Raw genomic sequence first — 19,635 nt, 5'->3', positions numbered from 1 at the left:
AAGCAAGTATCTCATTTGGAAACGAGAATGGTATCCAGTTATGCTGTTTCTGTTTTAATCACAATAGAAAATATGGGTCTTAGTCACCAGACATATATCATAGAGTGCAATGTAACGTTAAGATTGAAACTATCTCATCATTAAACCCACTCACAAATTTCCAGACCCTTTAATCATTATATTTTGTTCATACAAAGGAGGACAATAGGTCCAGCAGTTGATATATTGTTCAAAATATCTTCTTTTGTGTTCCACAGAAAAAAAGGGAATCCTTTTCATCAGCAGCCTGATATTTCACTGTATTTTGAGCAATTAAAATGAATTCTGTGAGACCCCGAACAGAACACGAGGATTACGCCATGAAGACAACAAGATGTATGAATTGAAATGCTTATTTGCATTTGCACATTGCAACTTCATTGGAAAATTTCCAGCATTGGCCACCTTGGCCTGCACTTCCACGACACTATTTCTACCGGGCTGCTCGAAGAGATGTCTAAAGTAGATATTTGAGAATGTGTGTGCGCATGTGTCCGTATGATCGACAGGAACACTGTCTCTCATGTTTCATTATCATTCCTGTTGCAGACCCTCCATGAAAGAGCAAAAATCCAGAGATTTATGAGGCGGCTTACCCCCCGCAGAGCACATCATCAATGCTCTGCGCTAACCAGACTAACTCACAAAACACACACATATATACTTAGACTCTTGCTTTGCCCTCATCTATGTCTAAACCTTCATATGAGCACAAACACAGATGCTTCATGGCGTTTGCATACTGACAGACAGACAGCACTGTAAAGGGAGGCTTAAGGCTTAAAATAGTCCAAGTGCGCACTGTCAACTGATTGTCGCATTATGCTTGGACGTGTTTGCAAGTGCAATTGTTAGTTTTTTCACAAATAAGAGACATATCAAAGCGTGATTCCTGCTGTGCGGGCTAGTTAGAGTGAGCAGACAAGGGAATGGATTTTTCACAGGCTAGCCTCTCTTTTCCCATCAGACACATATACAGTCACATTCTGCTTTAAGTCTTTTTCATAAATAATAGTGTGTGCAATTTGAGTGACAGTGTGGGCACAGGCTGTACAAATACTAATTAAGTTTCACAGCAGGGGGCGGAGCTGTAAGAACCATTACTTTTGACAAAGAGGAAATTAAACTAGCAGCACAATAACATCATTTGCATATTTATTCACAGAGATATGCTATAGTTTGGGCTGGACTGTTAAGTGAGTGCTTAGTTCTTTCTTCAAAACAACTAGTCATTTCCTAAAAGGAATTCCAAACTTTGCTACAAAACCCACAATTTATGGATTTTCACTCGAGTTAAGATGTTTTCAAACTAGTTTTCCCGGTAAATTTGTTTTCTGAAGACCTCATGAATACTGTTTGGGATCTCAGCATTTGTAATTGGAGTTTACTTTTGCTTTCGAAAAATATGTTTTCAAGAAAGACAGATGTGTATCTATATGTGTTTCGAACACAAACAAGCCTGCCAGGTGACTCACCTCAGATAACAGTGAGTTCAGGCAAGAAGTGACGGGAGAGAATGACCTCTTTGGAAACAAGGATAAGTCAGAAGTGAGTAACCCTACACGTGCTGTCACTCACACCCACACACACACACAGTCCGTATCGGGTTAAAGAGTTAGAATAGAATACACCAGCACAAGGTTTATCTGCATTTATCTGACCGTAACAAATCTAAACATTACGTGTTCTTGTTCAGGAAAGTTTCTGTAGGCTATTTAGGCTACTTTACATTCTCAGCAAGACTGTCTCCACCATTTACCCGAGAAGCAATGTATGCACGTTTACGGAAAATTTGTTGAAATGCATTATTTATTTATTTTTTCATTTAAAGTGAAACTATAGTTTAGTTAGAGCGAGCAATTATGATATAAAATAAAACAATTCACTTTACAGTGGCTTCATTAAATTTATATTAAAAAATCTGATTTTGTTCTTGATTTTGTAAGAGTAAGCTGAAACTATATATTTGTTATATTTAAGAACTTATACCTTTTTATATACAGTTCTTTTGTACTTATTGCTGTGTGTCATGACTGTCAAGCGATTTAGTGAATGACAATGTATATTTCAGTCTGTTACTTTCATAGAATCTGTCATATGGTTTCATAAGCAGAAAAAGATCAGTTCTAGGTAGCTATATTGTGCTTTTTGTGAGTGTAAACATTCTTCATATATCTCTAATGTCCCAATGACCAAAAAAGTCTGCAAGATAGGATGAGGGTAAGCTCATTTTGTGTGAGCCATCCCTTAAAGGTGAAACTACCCATTTGTAGTAGAAATGACTGTACTAGACAATCTCTAATTCCCTCTTTTATATCTGTAGACTATGTGTGTTTGCATTCTTTCACATATGTGTTGTTTCTTGTCCTGTCTTCTACCCTGTGCAATAAACACACACATCTCACATACAGGAAATATATATATATATATATATATATATATATATATATATATATATATATATATATATATATATATATATATATATATATATATATATAGTAGTTTGTAGTTTGTGAGAGATGTGTGTGTGCATGTGGGTGAGTATGTTAAGGCTGTGAGAAGTGGGGACAGTATGTTTATGTGCGTGTGAGCAGAAGTTTGTGCTCAGGCTTGTAAGTCACTGCTGAGTGATGCATAGTTTTTGTGTGAGCAGGTGAGTTTGCTCACATTTGAAAAGAGAGCTAGAATAGTTATAAATTCTGCAATGCCATAGAGTGGCTGGGTGTGTTTTGTGCGCTTGTATGCTAGCTTTCTGTAAAAGACATTTCATTGTTCATTTCATACATTGTTTATGATGCTTTCAATCTTAGGTCAACAGACACGATCCTTCGATTACATCACTGTGGTGCTATTAAATCGTCTACCTGAGCACTGTGTTGTACTGCCATCTAGTGGCATCCCTAATTAATTTTGTCAACAATGTTGATGATATAGATGAGATCAGACATCTGACAGACTTAATCATTTATATTATTCTATATAATCTATTATTTAGAATAATTTATATAGGGCTACAAAACAGTTCCACCATTTCTTTTTTTTTAAGATATAGGATTCATACGCTGACGTTCAAAATTTGGGGAATAGAAGTGTCAATGAAAACCCACCTGTCTTGGTTACAATAACAATGGACTACAATTCCCAGTGCGCATTGCGCGAACTGTAGGGTTTCTAAGCAACGCAGTCATAAGAAGATGGATGCATCCGAGACGCTAACAGATGAAGTTACTTTGCAAGATGAAATAAATATGCCTGATTTTGATATGATTTAAAACATCTCCTGCTGGCAAAGAATGAATTTGCATTTTCATTAAGTCTGCCCAATCCACGCAGCAAATATATTTTGCTTGTTATCAAAAAAAAAAAAAATCTACTCTAGAAGGACTTGGCTGTATAGTTATTGATTCTATTTAGAAGTCTACCGGAAGTTAAGTTAGGTCCACAAAAGCGCTCATGAGCAGTAACGTTTGTTTATGTTGTTGCCGTTGAAACCGTCTATATAAATCTCACTGGACTATGAGTCGCATTTATTTAGAACCAAGAACCAAGAGAAAACATTACCGTCTACAGCCGCAAGAGGGCGCTCTGGTAATGTTTTAACTTTAACTTCAATGTTAAACAGGAGGAGTGCAGTCAATCGCTTCTGTGTCATTGTCGTCGTGAGCTCATTCTTCACTCGTTTTAAAAAAACTTTCGATCCCTGGAACATTTTGAATTGTAGCTAAACGTCTAGCGTCCTTGTCTTTCTTTAAAATTTATTTTGCAAAACCACTCAATTGACGTCTGTTCATTTTGATTCATTTTCTGTAGCCGTTAAAAAAATGACACATTTACGCGTACTTGTTGTGGACCAACTCAACTCTGACAGATTTGGGACGGAAGGGGGGGGGGGGGCTGATAGTGGTCATGTAATATTTATTTATTTATTATTGTTATTGTTAAGTTAGTGTTCATAAACGAGTTATGTATGGTCTTTCAAGATTTTCAAGTTAATAATAAAACAATTTACGAAAAATATTTTTAAAGCTTGTGTCACGTGGTGCCCCCCTAGTTGTTGAGAATGGTTGGTGCCCCTGGGCACTGGCCCAAGTGCCCTTATGGATAATCCGGCACATCCACTTCTACTTTGATGACACATTTGTCCCGACCGCATTAGAGGATGGCAACATTTTTTCCTTCAGATGTTTGCCAGAGGAGGAGCTCCAGAATGCCATGCTCAAACATACCAAAGTGCCCTTTCCAAGGATTAGTGTTTTTTTCAGTGGGTGGGTAATTGTGTACTTGTGTGTTTCAACTCTATCACTTTACTCTGTCATGAAAACAGGTTGGGCTGGAGATGGAGAAAGCAGGGCAGGACGCAGAGAATCCGTCTGTTTACAGGTGTTTATATGCATTTAAATAAAGCAAGTGATAAGGGTCAAGGCGAGTGCCTTTCTATCTGTGTGCCATGGCCCTCAGTTGGCTACAGAGGTATTATACAAGGGATGTAAATGTCTTTTTTTACATATAATAATTTTAAAAATATTTTATAAAAAACATGTAACATTCTAAATGTTAATATTTTGATATAACTACTTATTTCTAATAGTGGTGGGCCGTTATCGGCGTTAATGTGCTGCGTTAACGTGAGACTCTTATCGGGCGATAAAAAAAAATATCGCCGTTAATCTATTCTCAAAATTGGGTTGGGAGCTGGGTCTATACTAAGCAAGCTATGATGACTTTCACCTTGATATTTTATAGAACCGACATTGTTTACGCAAGGTTCTGCAGAAGATGCGGAGGAAGGAACGTCATGACGACACACGATTAGACACGCCCATTACAAAAACAAACCTTGTGATCTCGTGTTTTATTGCATAGTATGACAGGGGCATGAAAATACATTGCATAGTATGAATATCCCATACAAGTTTACACAGTAGTTTATAGTCTAGTGTGTAACATTTACATTTGATCTTGTGATGTCAACATTGCCGTCATATACCCCCCCCCAGCACACCTCCCCACTACAACCTCTCTCTCTCTCTCTCTCTCTCTCTCTCTCTCTCTCTCTCATTCTCTTCCTCCCACAGTCTCTCTCTCTCTCTCTCTCTCTCTCTCTCTCTCTCTCTCTCTTGCTCTCTCTCATCGTAGTTAAATATAGTCACTCTACTCTTGCTGTAACTGACCACACTCTCAGCATCCCTCCATAGCATTACGGGAGGAAGGAAGTGTAGCACTCACATTTGGTTTGGTCTGGTCCTGTCCTCTCTGCTGAGTGGAGAGGGAGTGGAAGGATGCACAAGCTGGATTGGTGCTATGAGCAGTATGCCAATGGTAAAGAAATGTGTGTGTGTGTTTGTGTGTGGGGTTCATGTCTCCTTGAGTGGTTTCCCCATTGATTTCTCAATATCAGGGGTGTTTTTGTAAATTTTGAGTTGTTTCATTCGTGTGTTGTGGGCTACTTTTATCTATAAATTATTTGGATGAGATTTAGAAGTGCTTTAAAGCTAAACATTCTCCTTTTTACTCTTTGTCCTCTTTGAGTGTAGCCTGAGGCCTCTGGATGGCTTTGTGTGTGAATGAGAGAGGACAGCATTCTTGTCTTACTGTTTTTTCAGTCTAGGGTAATTTCTTTTTCTGACAGTATTTACTGTCCAGCAGATGTAAAGTTCAAACCTTACCTTTTGAAGAAGACTTCACTGTATATTCAGTTTAGCATAATGAAGTTTGAACTTTATATTTTACAATATCCTCCTAACAAAATAAGTTCCTCTTGCCCACATCCTTGCATCCTTGTGTGTGTGTGTGTGTGTGAATGCATGAGCTTGTGATATAACAGTAATTGTGGCTGATCTGATTCTGGCTGACTGTGGATGGAGTTGCTGGGTAACAGCACCATGGAAACAGTCGCCGGGGCAAATTGCGCATGGTTTGTCATTGATGTTATTGTAAGAGCGTGATGGTGCGAGGTCAGCAAGCCAGTTGCCTGAACTCACATTAGATTTCTGTAAGCTTGAGAGTTTTTAACTCACAATAATTTTTAAGTCAAGTATAATATAATATTGTATACAATATAATAGTTTTAAGTCAGGTCTATGTAAGAGTTTTTCCTCATTGCTCATAATTTTAGGTTGAGGTGAAATTGTTTAAGCAGTGTTTTTTATCTTATATTATATTATATATATATTATCTTCATAATATATTATTTCATTCTGTGTAAATGTCATTAACAATTGTTGGTTCCTCACACACACACAGCTGCAGGAGCTGGAGGAGAAATACTCAGAGTGCATTGAAATGCTTCATGAGGCTCAAGAGGAGCTCAAGAACCTACCGAACCGCGGTGTGTCCGCAGGAACCCCTCGACGCTATCACCCTCTGGGACTTTTTCCCATGGTGAATACACACACAGTTAAATAACTAATGTATTCAATAAAAGTCAATTTGCACTGCTGTTCAAAATTTTGGGATCAGAAGTATTTAAAAAAATATATTTATATAGATTATTGAGCGAAGACTTTGTTACAAAACATTTCAAATTGAATCAAAGAATCACAGTTTCCTTAATACTATGAAGCAGCACAACTGTTTTCAACATTGATAATGATAAGAATTTTTTTAAGCACCAAATCAGCATATTAATATGATTTCTGTCAGATCATGTGACACTGAAGACTGGAGTAATGGCTGCTGAAAATTCATTAACCATTTCTTTTCAATTGTAATATTATTTCACAATTAATACATTTTAGTCTAATAAATACAGCTTTCAAAAACATTGATGTCAATATGATTTTTTTAGACGTTTGAATGGCAGTGTACTTGTAGCTATGTGAATAAAACCATTATCAAGTTCTAACTGGTTTGGTATTGACATTTATTTGCAAATTTAATAAACACCCACATGTATGTGTGTACCTACTTAACCATATTTTGGAGACTTAATTGTTCTGCAAATTGAGCTAAATCTGACAAAACTTCAGTTTGTGTATGTCCTCATTGGTAAAAACAGTATAAAGAAGAAAAAGTGTTTTTTTTTTGTTACTATAAAAATACAGAAAGTTTTTTTTAGGTTTAGAGTGTGGATTAGATTACAGTATTTATAGCAAACTGTATACAAAAAATAGAGGTCTATAAAATGTCCCCATTTTAATAGCTAAATAAGCATGTGTGCATATGTGTTTTAGGACTCCCTGGCTGCTGAAATTGAGGGAACCATGAGGAAGGAATTGAGTCTGGAGAATCCTGATAATGAAGAACAGAGGTTTGAAATGTTCCTCTCTTTTTTAACTTTCCATCACACAGCGCTTTTTCTTTTATTGTCATAACCTGAATTAGTTTAATATCTTGATTTATCTTTGCAGTCAGCGACAAGATGTGCTTTTGTCTCAAGGGTTCATCATACGCGTGTGTTTGAGACTGAGAAGAACATCAACCAGTCCGTCAGACAGCGATCTGCTATTTCTACTACTAAGATCCCGGGATCCAATCAAACGCTCTCCTCCCTGAGCTCCGCCCTCTCTGACAGCAGTGGCAATGATACAGCACCTGATAACCATAAACAAAGCGTGCTCCAGGAGACTGGCTCCTCAGATGCTGCGTGAGTCTTTTATGAGGCCATGTTTACAGAGGCTGTAAGCAAATAACTTACAATATTCATGCGACTGAATGGCATTTGAACTAGAAGATTTCAGGGATTTTTAAAATTGTATTTATTATTTTATTTTAAAAGTCCAGTGCTGAATTTCCATAAATCATATTTTTCCCATCTACACTTATTACAATTGTTACAATACAATTGAAATGTTTCTTTGAGTTTACATTTTTTTAAATCATTGGATTATTGTATAATAGTTTTGATTATGATAGGGTTGTACTGGATAGATCATTTTTTTTGCTACCCCAAATGAAGAAATTAAATTACATTTGAGATTTTGATTTATCATTTGAGCAGCTATTTATTGTTTTATGTGAACATTTATTAATAGTTGAATTAAAGTTAAATTTACTGTAAGACTAACTCAATTTCACCTCATCACATTTCAACCTTAAAAACGTAAAACAATTTTTAAAAGGGAGGAATCATGTAATATAACAGGGTTTAACGTTTAGTGTAAATACAAAGTCAAATTCAGTATTTTATCCTAAAATGTGTTTTTTTATGAATGTATAATAAAACCATGTTGTGGGGACTTGCAAATTGCCAGCCATTCCTTATAGTAAATCATACAATTAAGAATAAAATTATTGAAATTTTGCATTACACAATAATCAAAGTCAAAGCTATGAAATAATGTGACTAATTTCCACATTCTTTTAAATTCTTTTAAATGAATCAAATGCCACAGTTTCCTGAGAATGACCCTTGTTTTTAGTCATACGACTTTCCTTGTTCTCTGACTACAGTGTGGATGCCCCTGAGAAGCGATCTGGCTCGGAGCAGCTCCAACTTGCTCTGAGGCGACTGTCTTTGCGACGGCAGAACTGTCTGAGTGAGCGTCTCTTCTTTGAGGGGGAGCGAGAGAGGTGTAATCTGGATCCAGCAGACGGTGCAGATAACTCAAACAGGCTGGTACACAGTGAGAGCATCATGTCCCTGGGTGCTTGGGCCAGTCGGCCCTATCCTCCAGACAAGCTCCAGATTGTCAAACCCCTGGAAGGTGACCGAAATACCCAAAATGTCTATCCTAAGATATTCCTTATCGTTCCAGGCCACGTCCACCCACTACTTTTCAAATCACTGTGGGGGCTAATGCATCCCCGCAAACACTCATATTTTAGAGAGTCCCGCTCCTGGATACATTTACACTAGCGACCGGGTTATGATGAAGTCTTGAATATGGATAATTATTTTGCATTTGCTGTTACTGTCTTGCATATACCTATATAGTATAAAGGCTCTTTAATAGGATGAAAAAGGTGTTTTATCTATGCTAAACCATGTATGTGTGATGTGAAAGAGTCCAATCATTCATATATATTCTAGTGACGTGATGTAATATAGTGTAGAACTTACTCTACATAAAGTAGTGACTGAAATACAAAGTTTGGGGGGGGGGGGGTTGTATTTTATTAAGGCCACCTAATGTATAATAAGTGTAAAATTAATATTTTCACTTTTGTCTGTCTTATTCTTCAGTCTTCAATATTTTCATATTTCTTGTACCTTATTGTATTTTTTTTCACCTTTCATTTCGGTTAAATTCTTTGTTCTGCACTTTCATTTAGTATATCTTCAATAAAGTCACTTCATCTTATTCCTTTTGATATTCTCATTCTTTCTTTTGTTTTCATTATCACATCATTGCACGGTTGTTAATATGTGTGTGTTTTCACACTGACCTGTGTAAATTAGGTTATATAATCACACAGTTCTTCTTCTCAGCATCCCTCATGTCTTCTTCTTTTCCGAGGCTCGGCTACGCTTCAGCACTGGCAGCAGTTGGCTCAGCCTAATCTGGGTGGTATCCTGGATGCTCGACCTGGTGTGGTCCCAAAAGGCTTCCGTCCCTTGGAGCTAGAACTGGAGGAAGTATATCAATATGCTGACTATGAGGAAGATGAGCCTGGAGAGCAATACTTCCAGAACCTTCCCACTACAACTACATCCAATCCCAGCGTCCCTCCTGGCCATAGCCTCGCCCCCTCAGCCTCCCCGTCACCATGTCTCAGCACAGGACACACTTCCGTAGACTTCTCAAGTAAGTCAACCACCTTTGTGTCTTACGCTCAAAATTTGGAATGTGATGCAATATTGATCAAATATTGAACAAATTAAAAATATCAAGTTTACAAATTTCTGTTCTATCAAAATTATTTATATCGAAATTTCTAACTTTGTTTCAAATCCATGTTCAAATCCAAATAAATAAACTCTGAATCTGTTTAGAATACTGTCAGCTCTTGTATCTCTTCCAGTGTATTTCACAGGGAAATGCATGGCTCATACAAGTTCAACCTACACATTCACCACCTGCAAAATCCTCCATCCGTCTGATGAACTTACAAGGGTGACACCCAGGTAATGTACTGTCCTGTTACTGAGACAATAACGGATTAGCCAATCAGCACTTCATTTTCTGCTTTTCTGTCCAGTTTAAACCCCGTCCCCACTTCATCCTGCGTGATGTCAAGCAGTCTGCGCTCGACATCTGCCGCCACGCCGTGTACTCCTTGGCGAATGAGTCTGTCTCAGTCTCAGTCTCAGTGTTTCACCAACCTGCGAGACTCCACCAAAACCTTCAGCACATCTTTGGGCCCTGTGTGTCTCTTGCAGGAGAGGGGCATCTCTGCTGCAGTGTACCAGCCTCACAGCTGGGATAGAGGAAGCGGAGGGGTCCTCTACTCCACCTCAGTTCTTCCTCCTCCACCTCCTGACCAGATTCGTCCCACCACTCTGCCTCATTCCCTCACCTGCTGCACTCCCAGCCCTAGTTCGGCTGTTTCTGATGTAGATATCTCCACATCTTTCTCTTTTAAGAGCCCGTCCTATGAAAACTTTTTGGCTTCCAAGCCAGCAAGGTCCATTTTGAAGGAGGTGGCGAGGGTATCTGGGGCTCAGGCTAAAGACTGTGAGAGTCAAACCAATGTCAGTATGTATAATCTTAATTTAGTTGATAAACTAAAAAGGCTGGGGTTGGCAATCCCTGGGGCTTCTGGGGCAAGAGGGGGAGGGGTTCCAAGGCCAAGCTCACTTATAGGTCCTTTGGGTGGGCTTCGGAGGGCAGGGTCCCCCTTTAGTCCACTAAATGAAGGTATGAGAAGGAAATGGAGCGTTCCTGCTATGGTTGGTGCCAGTATGGCAATGAAGGGCCGGCCCTCAAGGGGACAAAATGCTACTGGCTCCTAAACTACCCAAGAAAACAAGTCTCAAATAATGAGTTATGCATAATAATAAATCACACAATTAGAGGATCGTACCTCACTAACTTTCGAACACAGAATTCAAGACATAACTTGTAAAAAGCATACAATAAAAAGTGCACTTTAAGTGATAATTCACCTAAAAAAGCAAAAAGAAAGAAAATTGTCATTTACTCACCCTCATGTTGTTCCACACTGTATGACTTTACAGAAGAAAGTATTTGAAGAATATTTCATAACGACTGGACCCCACTGACCTTCATTACATGGCCAAAAAAAAAACTAAACTAAAAATACTGAGACCTTTTTCAAGATATCTTCTGCACTTCACAGAAGAAAGAAAATCAAACTGAACTTTTTTTGTGTGTTTTGTGTTCAGCAAAAGACAACAAATGCATATTGTTCTGTAACAACATAAGAGTGAGTAAATGAGAGAATTTTCATTTTTTTCCTTATATAAAAAACACACATATGCATATGGAAGTTTAGAGTGTTATTTGAATTTTCAATCAACTCAAATCAACTTCAAATCAACTCCCTGATTTGCTCTGTGGAATCTAATGTGATGTGTATCCTGTACAGATGGTGCTGATTGTATGTAACCTTTGACCTCACTTTGACTTCCCATTGCACATGCAGGAAGGAATAAATAAACAAAAACCAAAATCTACAATCACACATAGAACTAAGTTTTCGATGCTGAGGGCATTTCTATAGTGTATATGAAAGTGTTTGGATCTGAGATCAGGTGGTGTTCTGTTCCTGTTTTTCATTTAATAAGTGCTTGAATGAATTGAGGGCTGACAACATGGATGGACTGATTTCAGAAAGTGCTGCTGTCTTGCTGGATTTCTATAATTAAAAAAAGCTAGTGCCTGTATTTTAGTCATGCCACGTCAGAGTTTTTACTGAACAATTGGAAAACGTGGGAGAGCACTGTAAACTCGAATGAGCACTTGTGTTTAATAGCAATTTTATTCTCTTTATTCATTTACCTTTTGTTGTTTCATTTTATTGAAATGTGCACTTTGACGTTCTAATGTACTGTTTAACACCACCTGTTTTCGAAAGATAGTTGCTCTCAGGTAATGGTCGTAAAAGGGAAAAGCTTTTAGATTAGTGACTACGCAATAATGTTTGTGTGAACTTTTTTCAAATAAATAATATATGCAGAGAAATAAAGGTGAAGATTATTGTCTGTAGATGCCAATAATGATCACCAGAGGGCAGTGTGTCCTCATTTGTTTTCATTCTCTTGTCTTCCCACTGATGGCCATTTACCAGTTAAAAGTTTGTACACTGTTTTTCATGATTAAAAAAAGCTTTTAATGTAAAGTTTCATGATTAAATGTTTTTCTTTTTATGCAGTAAAAACTATTTATAAATACAAATAAATCTCTTAATAATTTTTCTTTAAAGAAGCTTACTCTTGAGATAGTTTTGTTACGTTTAAAATTGGTAACTGCGTTATATGGTTATTTCCCCACGTTTATTTCAGGACTTAACATGATAAAAAACCGTTAAATAAAAGCGAAGTCAACTAAATTGGCGCGGAGAAACGAGCTTTTGTTTGGAATTGCATTTGCTATATATATATATATATATATATATATATATATATATATATATATATATATATATATATATATTCTTATTATATATAGCCTATTCTTATTATAAAGTCACCAAAATACAGTTTTTCATTGTTAGTTCTCACAGTGCATAAACTAATGTTAACAAACATAACTTTTGATTTTAATAATGCGTTTAATAAGTAATATTGATAAATGCTGTAGAAGTAGGCTATGTTTATTCTTAGTTCATGTTAACTAATGTTAACTAATGAAAGCTTACTGTAAGCTGTTTCCAGAATTTTGTTCAAATTGTTACTGCCTTTAGTTATTATTTTGGAATAATCATACAAATGCATAAAAACACTATGAAATGTATAATTAGTTTAAAAAACATTGAATAAAATACAAAATAATATTAATAAAATACAAAATAGAATTATATTTGTTATCTTATTTTATGTAATATTTATTTACCCAGGAAAATGTAACAAATTTATTTGTAACAGACACACACACACACACACACACACACACACACACACACATATATATATATACATATGTTTCAAAACTTCTGTTTAGAAATGAATAGTTTTATTTCATCATTTGGATGATTTGGACTTGGTTTCATAGATTCGGTCAGTCAGAATGTTTCCTCCATTTGAACTCTGAATGGGTCGCATTTCTCCTAACGCAGCTGTGTGGTTATTGTTTGTTTGAAGAAGTGAAATGAAGCAATTTATTATCCCAGACAGGATGAGGTCTAACCCAATTTTCAGTTCTTGTCTAGTACTTCAGACATGCTCTCCTCATTAAGTGTTGAAAGAAAAATGATATGGTCATGGTTTTCATAGTAATTGCCATGGTAACAGGACTGGAATTATTTACACTTGATTATTTTTTATAAGCCACAAAGATGTCCCGCAAAGACAAATCAGCCCAAACATCAGCATTTAATATCCTAAAGCAGGTATGACCAGGGCTGTGGTTTTAAAATTACAGAGGTCCCAAACCCCCCCTAATATATATATATATATATATATATATATATATATATATATATATATATATATATATATATATATATATATATATATATATATATATATTCTGTATATGTGTGCTAGGGCTGTCAAATTACAATTAGAATTCTGTATATTCATCTGATAAAAAAATTAAAACATTCATAGCAAAAACTGTATTCAAATTCACCGCACCTTCTAGCCACAGGAGACAAAACCTTTTTCCCCTAAATTAAATTATGACTTTTAAATATGAATATAACTCCTATACTATTAATAAGTATCATTTTTTTTAATGTTTGCATTTTAAGAGGAAATAATTAAAGGCCAAACATTCGTATAACAATATAAAACTATGTCAGCTTTGATTGATAGTATTTGCATTTTCATCTTTGTCGGTGAACAAAGTAAACAAATTGTCGACTAATGTTTGTTTTATGAATCATTTTATTAAACAAGTTACTTTATTACTTTAACAAATTCACAATAGGCCTATGTACTCATTCATTATTATTCATATGCCTATATATGATGAAAACGGCTTCATTAATATTTTTTCTTGTCCCCTCACATTGACAGTTACGAATCATATTCAAGCTGCAGCTGCAAACCTTCTGGTCTCTCTTGCGAAACCAACATGGAAGTGACTAAAACTGCAACCTTCTTCAGTGTCTATGGTGGATGGTGGTTACAGCTCTGTTTTATGCATTGCATTGAATCTTCCATTGGCTCGGGGGCAAATCCATTAATGTCTGATAAATCACTGAGATGTTTTAGAAAACTAAAAATCTGCAATTATATCTTGAGACGTCCATCAGAGAATGTTAATCTCTGGTCACAAATAAGTAGACATGTTTTGGTTCATCCATTTGCGTCATCCAATCAGACACAAAATAACACATGCAATTGCTCATCGTTTTAAATGAGGCCAAGAAGTTAAGCTAACACAGGGACAAGAATGTAACCAATGAAAAAGTTCTACCTCTAGTTCTACCTGTCCCCTGTGTTCAATATTCCTGCCCAGCTACAGTCCTGACTCCAATAACTTGATTCCCATTTGACTAGAATAATGACAAGCTGAGGTCCAATCCACTGGTGGTCTAATGTGATGTAATATGTCTTTGATGTTGAATTAGATCTATAATTGAGGGTTTGATGTGATTAACATTTGTTCTTATTGGGCAGTATTTGATTAAGCTAATTAGCATTTCACCGTTATTAATGGTCAGTGGAGGAAGAGGGTGATGCTTTGAATATAAAAGTTCTATCCAACTCTCAGGCATATTAAATATTGCCTAATTGTAATAGACAGTGACGTGTGTGTATGTGGCAGCTGACCAGTCTGAAGACATATCCCAGACCCACAGCAGCTTGATGTTTGGTCTGTTATTATATAGAGAGGCATCTAATGGTCTTCCAGTCTATTGACGTCTCTGTTTGCCTGTGAAACAGAAATCTTTATCCTTGGACATTGTATCAAGCTCAGTAAGTCCCTTGAGCATGTCTTGAAGGATAAGAAACCTTCTACTCTCTCTGTTTTCTATCTCTTTCAACTTTCTTTGTCTTAGTCTAAGTAACATCTGAATAATGGTCTTTTAGAACCAGATTTTTTCCCACTCTCTCCTCTTAATGTTCCTTCAAAGCATTTCTTCCATTAATTCATTTACTCATTTATCGATTTTTACTTTCTTTTCAAGCAAAGAGGATTTATGACACTGCACTTTGAGCCGCAAATACTTAAGCTGTTTTCCCAGTACTTCCTTCCATTAAAAGCGAGTTCTTGTGGTTATAAGTTGTTTTGATGGACAAACTGCCAGAGTCTGGGGGGTTTAAGGCCAAAGTTGAATGCTGACCTGATTTATTGGAAATTGTGGTTTCAAGAAATTTTGACAATCACATCAGCTTAATGGTTCTCTTTATGCAAAACCCACTACATATGTGACAAATAAACTCAAATAAAAAGACAAAACTGAAAAACAACAATACTTTGAGACTTTTTTTGTCTTTTTTTTTGCAAAATTAGGCATATTATTAATTAGGCATTAGGCATATTATCAATAATTAATATTACATTATGAATATTGCATTATACTGGGTTCTTAACAAATGTACATTAGAATAATAATAACAGTAGTAGTAATAAATATATTCTTTATTTGTAGTTGAGGAACCAGATGGTCTATATGGATTTTATGATGAATATTCATATTCCTCAGCACTCCTGCGGCCAAAATCCATCCAGCCAACATAATCCCGATCTTTTATCCGGTGGTTAATGCTGTTTGCTCTGTTGTTCATGGAGGAGTTACGACGAACCGAGCCTATGAAAGAAAGAAAGAAAGAAAGAAAGAAATGAATACAAATCTCCTAACCTCCTAAATAAATAACCAGCAGTGACGTGATGAAAAAGTTAAAGAAGTAGAAGGAAGTGGATTTTATATCTATGGATTTAGTTCCATTCAAACACTTACAGTTTAAATAATTTGTCTTTCAATCGTCTCTGTTAGACACTGCTTTCTAACATCTCTTACATAAAACCTTTTTCTAGGTGGCAAACTATCAATGAAGTTGCCACTGACTGTGTTAATGGCAAAACAAACGGTTCAAAAAGATGTCAATGTGAACTTGTTTTTTCTTTTTTAGATGTGTCAAAAATAGCATTCAGGATTCTCTTGACTTGCTGTAAACTGTAATAGTAGAGAAGGAATTATTTTTAATAGTAATAGTGTGGCAAAGTTTTGGCATTGTTTCAGCTACATACAACATGTAAAGTGTCATTCAATCTGTTTTCAAGGTGTTTGCAACTGATGGGAGAATTTTAGCACACGTTACATTCTATCTGGCTTTCACCTCCTTCTCACAATTATTAAAAGAGAGAGAGCTAAGCTTAATGAAAAACTAATGCAATGAGAAACTAGGACTCTCGTTAATGGGATCAGTTAGTTCCCCATGCACACTGAATGCCATTGTTTTCATCACGTACATGCAGATTTGTTGTTCTATCATGGTTCAGGTTTTTTTTTTTTTTAATGCTGGGTTAATTATATACCTTATCCCCAAAATCTAAGTCTTGAAGAAAACCTTTCCACATCTTAGACATCATTTATCTGTTTATTAAACAATTTTCCTTTTGGAGACCATAAATGCTCCCCATTTTTTTTTTATCGAGGGCCTTATGGGGATGTTTATAATGAGGTTGCTATAACGTGTAGAAAACCTGATCTACACACACACACACACACACACACACACGCACACACACACACACACACACACACACACACACACACACACACACACACACACACACACACACACACGCACACACACACACACACACACACACACACACACACACACACACACACACACACCCATTACAGGCAGTCCATGTTTACAGTTAAATATGTCATGTCACACTGAGCTTGAATGTTCAAAGGTGCAATTCCCTTTCCCTGTGATTAGGAATGATAATAGTTAGATCCTCTTCGAATAGGATACACCCTAATGAGTTATGCAATTTAATGGTACACACCTGACCCAAAAATAGCCACTCCTCGTACACCTTGGGTATAAACATGCTTCACTCAGCTGTGTTTGTGTTTGTCAATGGCCAGCAATGCCAAACTGGAGCTACTGTATAGTGCTTGACAGGTTTTCCTTTCATTATTTGGAAACCTGTAGTCTCAGGTTTTATCATTTTACCTGCTTGTTTGTCATTTTTACCTTCCTTTTTGAGTATTTGTGTGTGTTTGTGTATCAAAAAAGAAGCCAAACTGCAGTTTAGCCACAGCACTTATAGAAAAAAATTAAGCAATTTTTAAAGCGAAACATTGAGCACATGGCTAGTTTTCAAATGAAGGCAAAAGAAACAGTGCATTCACAAACAAAGATGTATGTTGAGATGGAAAAATATGCGCAAAAGTCAAACAGAGAGAAAGCAGAAGAGATGGAAATAAACACACAGAAAGAGCAGAATTAAATCAGTCTTGATCAGTTTGTCTGTTTCCTCTCTTTCCAGCTCTTCTTTCTGTCCATACTGCAGTATGAGTTGATTTCACTGTTTTACTCATTCATTGTTTCTCTCCTGGTTAGTGTGCAAAACACGAAGCATTCGCTGAAGCTACTTTTTTGGTTTGCAAGACAATTGTGGCCTTTCTGTCACTGAGGATGGTAATGGTTCTTCTTCAGCATGTGTTTGGTTGTTAGAGTGTCTCTCACCTTTTTTGGAGATGAGTTTGGCCAGCAGTTCGCTGAGGTTTGCATGGGTGTCTGGGTCTGTGTTGCCTTCTGGCTGCTGTTTGTTGGTGAGGCTGGTGGAGCGGACGACCCGGTGGTGTCCACTTAAACTGGCGTCCAGCTGCGAGGGGAGAGGGCTGTCATCAGAGTCAGGTGAAGAGGAGCGCGGCAGACCCAAACAGGAGGCAGAAAGCGCAGCCAGGATCACACACATGCACACCCCGCTGTTCATCCTGCAAATGTGAACAAGAGGAGGAACAGAGAGAGAAACGAGCATGTTCAAAGAAATCATTGTAGTAAGACTGTTTCATTCTTATCTTGCTGCCTTACAATTTAACACTTTTTCTTTTTAAATTGTATTATATATATTTTTTATATATTGAATGTATGTATGTATTTTTAGTTTTTACTGCCTTACAATTTAATTTAGGAAAATACAGTTATTTGATGTAACAAAAAAGCTATTCTTGTAAGACTTTTTTTCAAGTCAGTGTAAAGGATGAAAGACAGTTTTAAGTCTACATAGATAAAAAGTATTAAAGTAAATAATTTTTCAAAAGACAGGAAAGTTATCAAGCATTGTTTAAAATTATCTTCTGTTAATCTAATGTTTGACATTTCATACAAAAATATTGACAGAATGTTAAATCTTTGAAAAGTTAAAGGATAGATAGAAAGATAGATAGATAGGATCTCTTACCTTATTCTGTTTTGTGAGCTAGAAGGAGAATGGAAGTGGGTTTTCTAAGGAAGGAGGGAGAGAAGCACTTATATACCCAGCTGTGACGTGCACACACACGCACACACATGCATTTACTCACACACGTACACAGACATGCACGCACATGGAAAGTGTTTAAGCATATACATAATATGCTTCATTCTATTTTGGCATCTGCTTTTTCTACAAAATTGGAAAAAAATGCTTTTTTTTTATTTAAATGATTTCATTTTTATAATCAAACTCTTTTAATTGTCATTCTTTCTGAATTTGGCGATACTTTAATCCAAACTCAATTACACAGACAAAGACAGTGAGGGAGTCTCAGCATAGCAGTTTTAGTAAAAATCTGCAACAACTGAGGGTCAATTATCATGGGGAACAGGAAGCCAATTAAACCCATATCTGGCTATGTGGTGGTCATCCAAACGCAGTTTGTATGCCATTTCTGTGTGTTAGATATGCTGCATTTCAGTCATTCCTGTGTAGGTAAGTGGACACCATCATGGCTCCAGCCCCACCTGTACCCTCTGGATGTCCAGGTGTGGGTGTCTGACTGACTTTATGTAACTCTTTATGTAACTTACAGCTTTATATATATATATATATATATATATATATATATATATATACACACACACACACACACACACACACACACACACAACTCTGTCAAAACACACTTAGGTTTTTTAAGTAATAATTTGCACAATCATGCCAAAAATCTTGGTGTCTACTTTGACCCTCTTTTTCAATTTGACAAGCACATAAATGCAGTTGTGAAGAGTAGCTTTTTCCAACTTAGATCTGTAGCAAAAGTAAAACACTTACTTTCTAGAAAAGACCTTGAAGTAGTGATTCATGCACTAATTTCCTCTCGACTAGACTACTGCAATTCACTCTATATTGGCCTACCTCAATCTACACTTTCCCGTTTACAGATGGTTCAAAACTCGGCAGCTAGATTGCTGACAGGAACTAGAAAAAGAGACCATATCTCCCCTGTCCTTGCCTCATTGCATTGGCTTCCCATAAAATTTAGAATAGATTTTAAGATCCTTCTTTTTGCATACAAAGCATTGCATAACTCGGCCCCGGATTACATTTCTGATCTTGTAAAACCTTACACAGCTGTTATTAAGATCTGGCAATTAAGATCTGGAGATCAGTTACTTTTATCGGTTCCTCG

General features: G+C 36.5%; 1 protein-coding gene and 1 pseudogene across 1 annotated transcript; one reads left to right on the top strand and one right to left on the bottom strand.

Annotated features, from left to right (window-relative positions):
• The first annotated feature begins 5,177 nt into the window (after positions 1–5,177).
• LOC127935446 (trafficking kinesin-binding protein 1-like) lies at positions 5,178–12,191 on the top strand (annotated as a pseudogene).
• Positions 12,192–15,314: 3,123 nt separating this feature from the next.
• Positions 15,315–18,459, bottom strand: LOC127935444 (cholecystokinin-like). The gene is made up of 3 exons (XM_052533313.1): positions 18,426–18,459; positions 17,708–17,958; positions 15,315–15,807 (listed from the first exon to the last, which is right to left on the bottom strand). Exons 2-3 carry the CDS (start codon positions 17,955–17,957, stop codon positions 15,677–15,679), a joined length of 381 nt encoding a protein of 126 aa, XP_052389273.1. The 5' UTR covers position 17,958; positions 18,426–18,459; the 3' UTR covers positions 15,315–15,676.
• Positions 18,460–19,635: the final 1,176 nt, after the last annotated feature.

This window comes from Carassius gibelio, chromosome A19, assembly GCF_023724105.1.
Source record: "Carassius gibelio isolate Cgi1373 ecotype wild population from Czech Republic chromosome A19, carGib1.2-hapl.c, whole genome shotgun sequence".
Classification (NCBI taxonomy): Eukaryota; Metazoa; Chordata; class Actinopteri; order Cypriniformes; family Cyprinidae; genus Carassius; species Carassius gibelio.
The sequence above is the reverse complement of the archived record's forward strand: the minus strand, read 5'-3'. Positions and strand labels throughout refer to the sequence as shown.

Coding starts and splice junctions, on each gene's coding strand:
- LOC127935444 (XM_052533313.1), bottom strand. CDS start 17,957: ATGAACAGCGGGGTGTGCATGTGTGTGATCCTGGCTGCGCTTTCTGCC. Junction 15,808..17,707: donor CAAACTCATCTCCAAAAAAG/GTGAGAGACACT, acceptor TTTCTTTCATAG/GCTCGGTTCGTCGTAACTCC.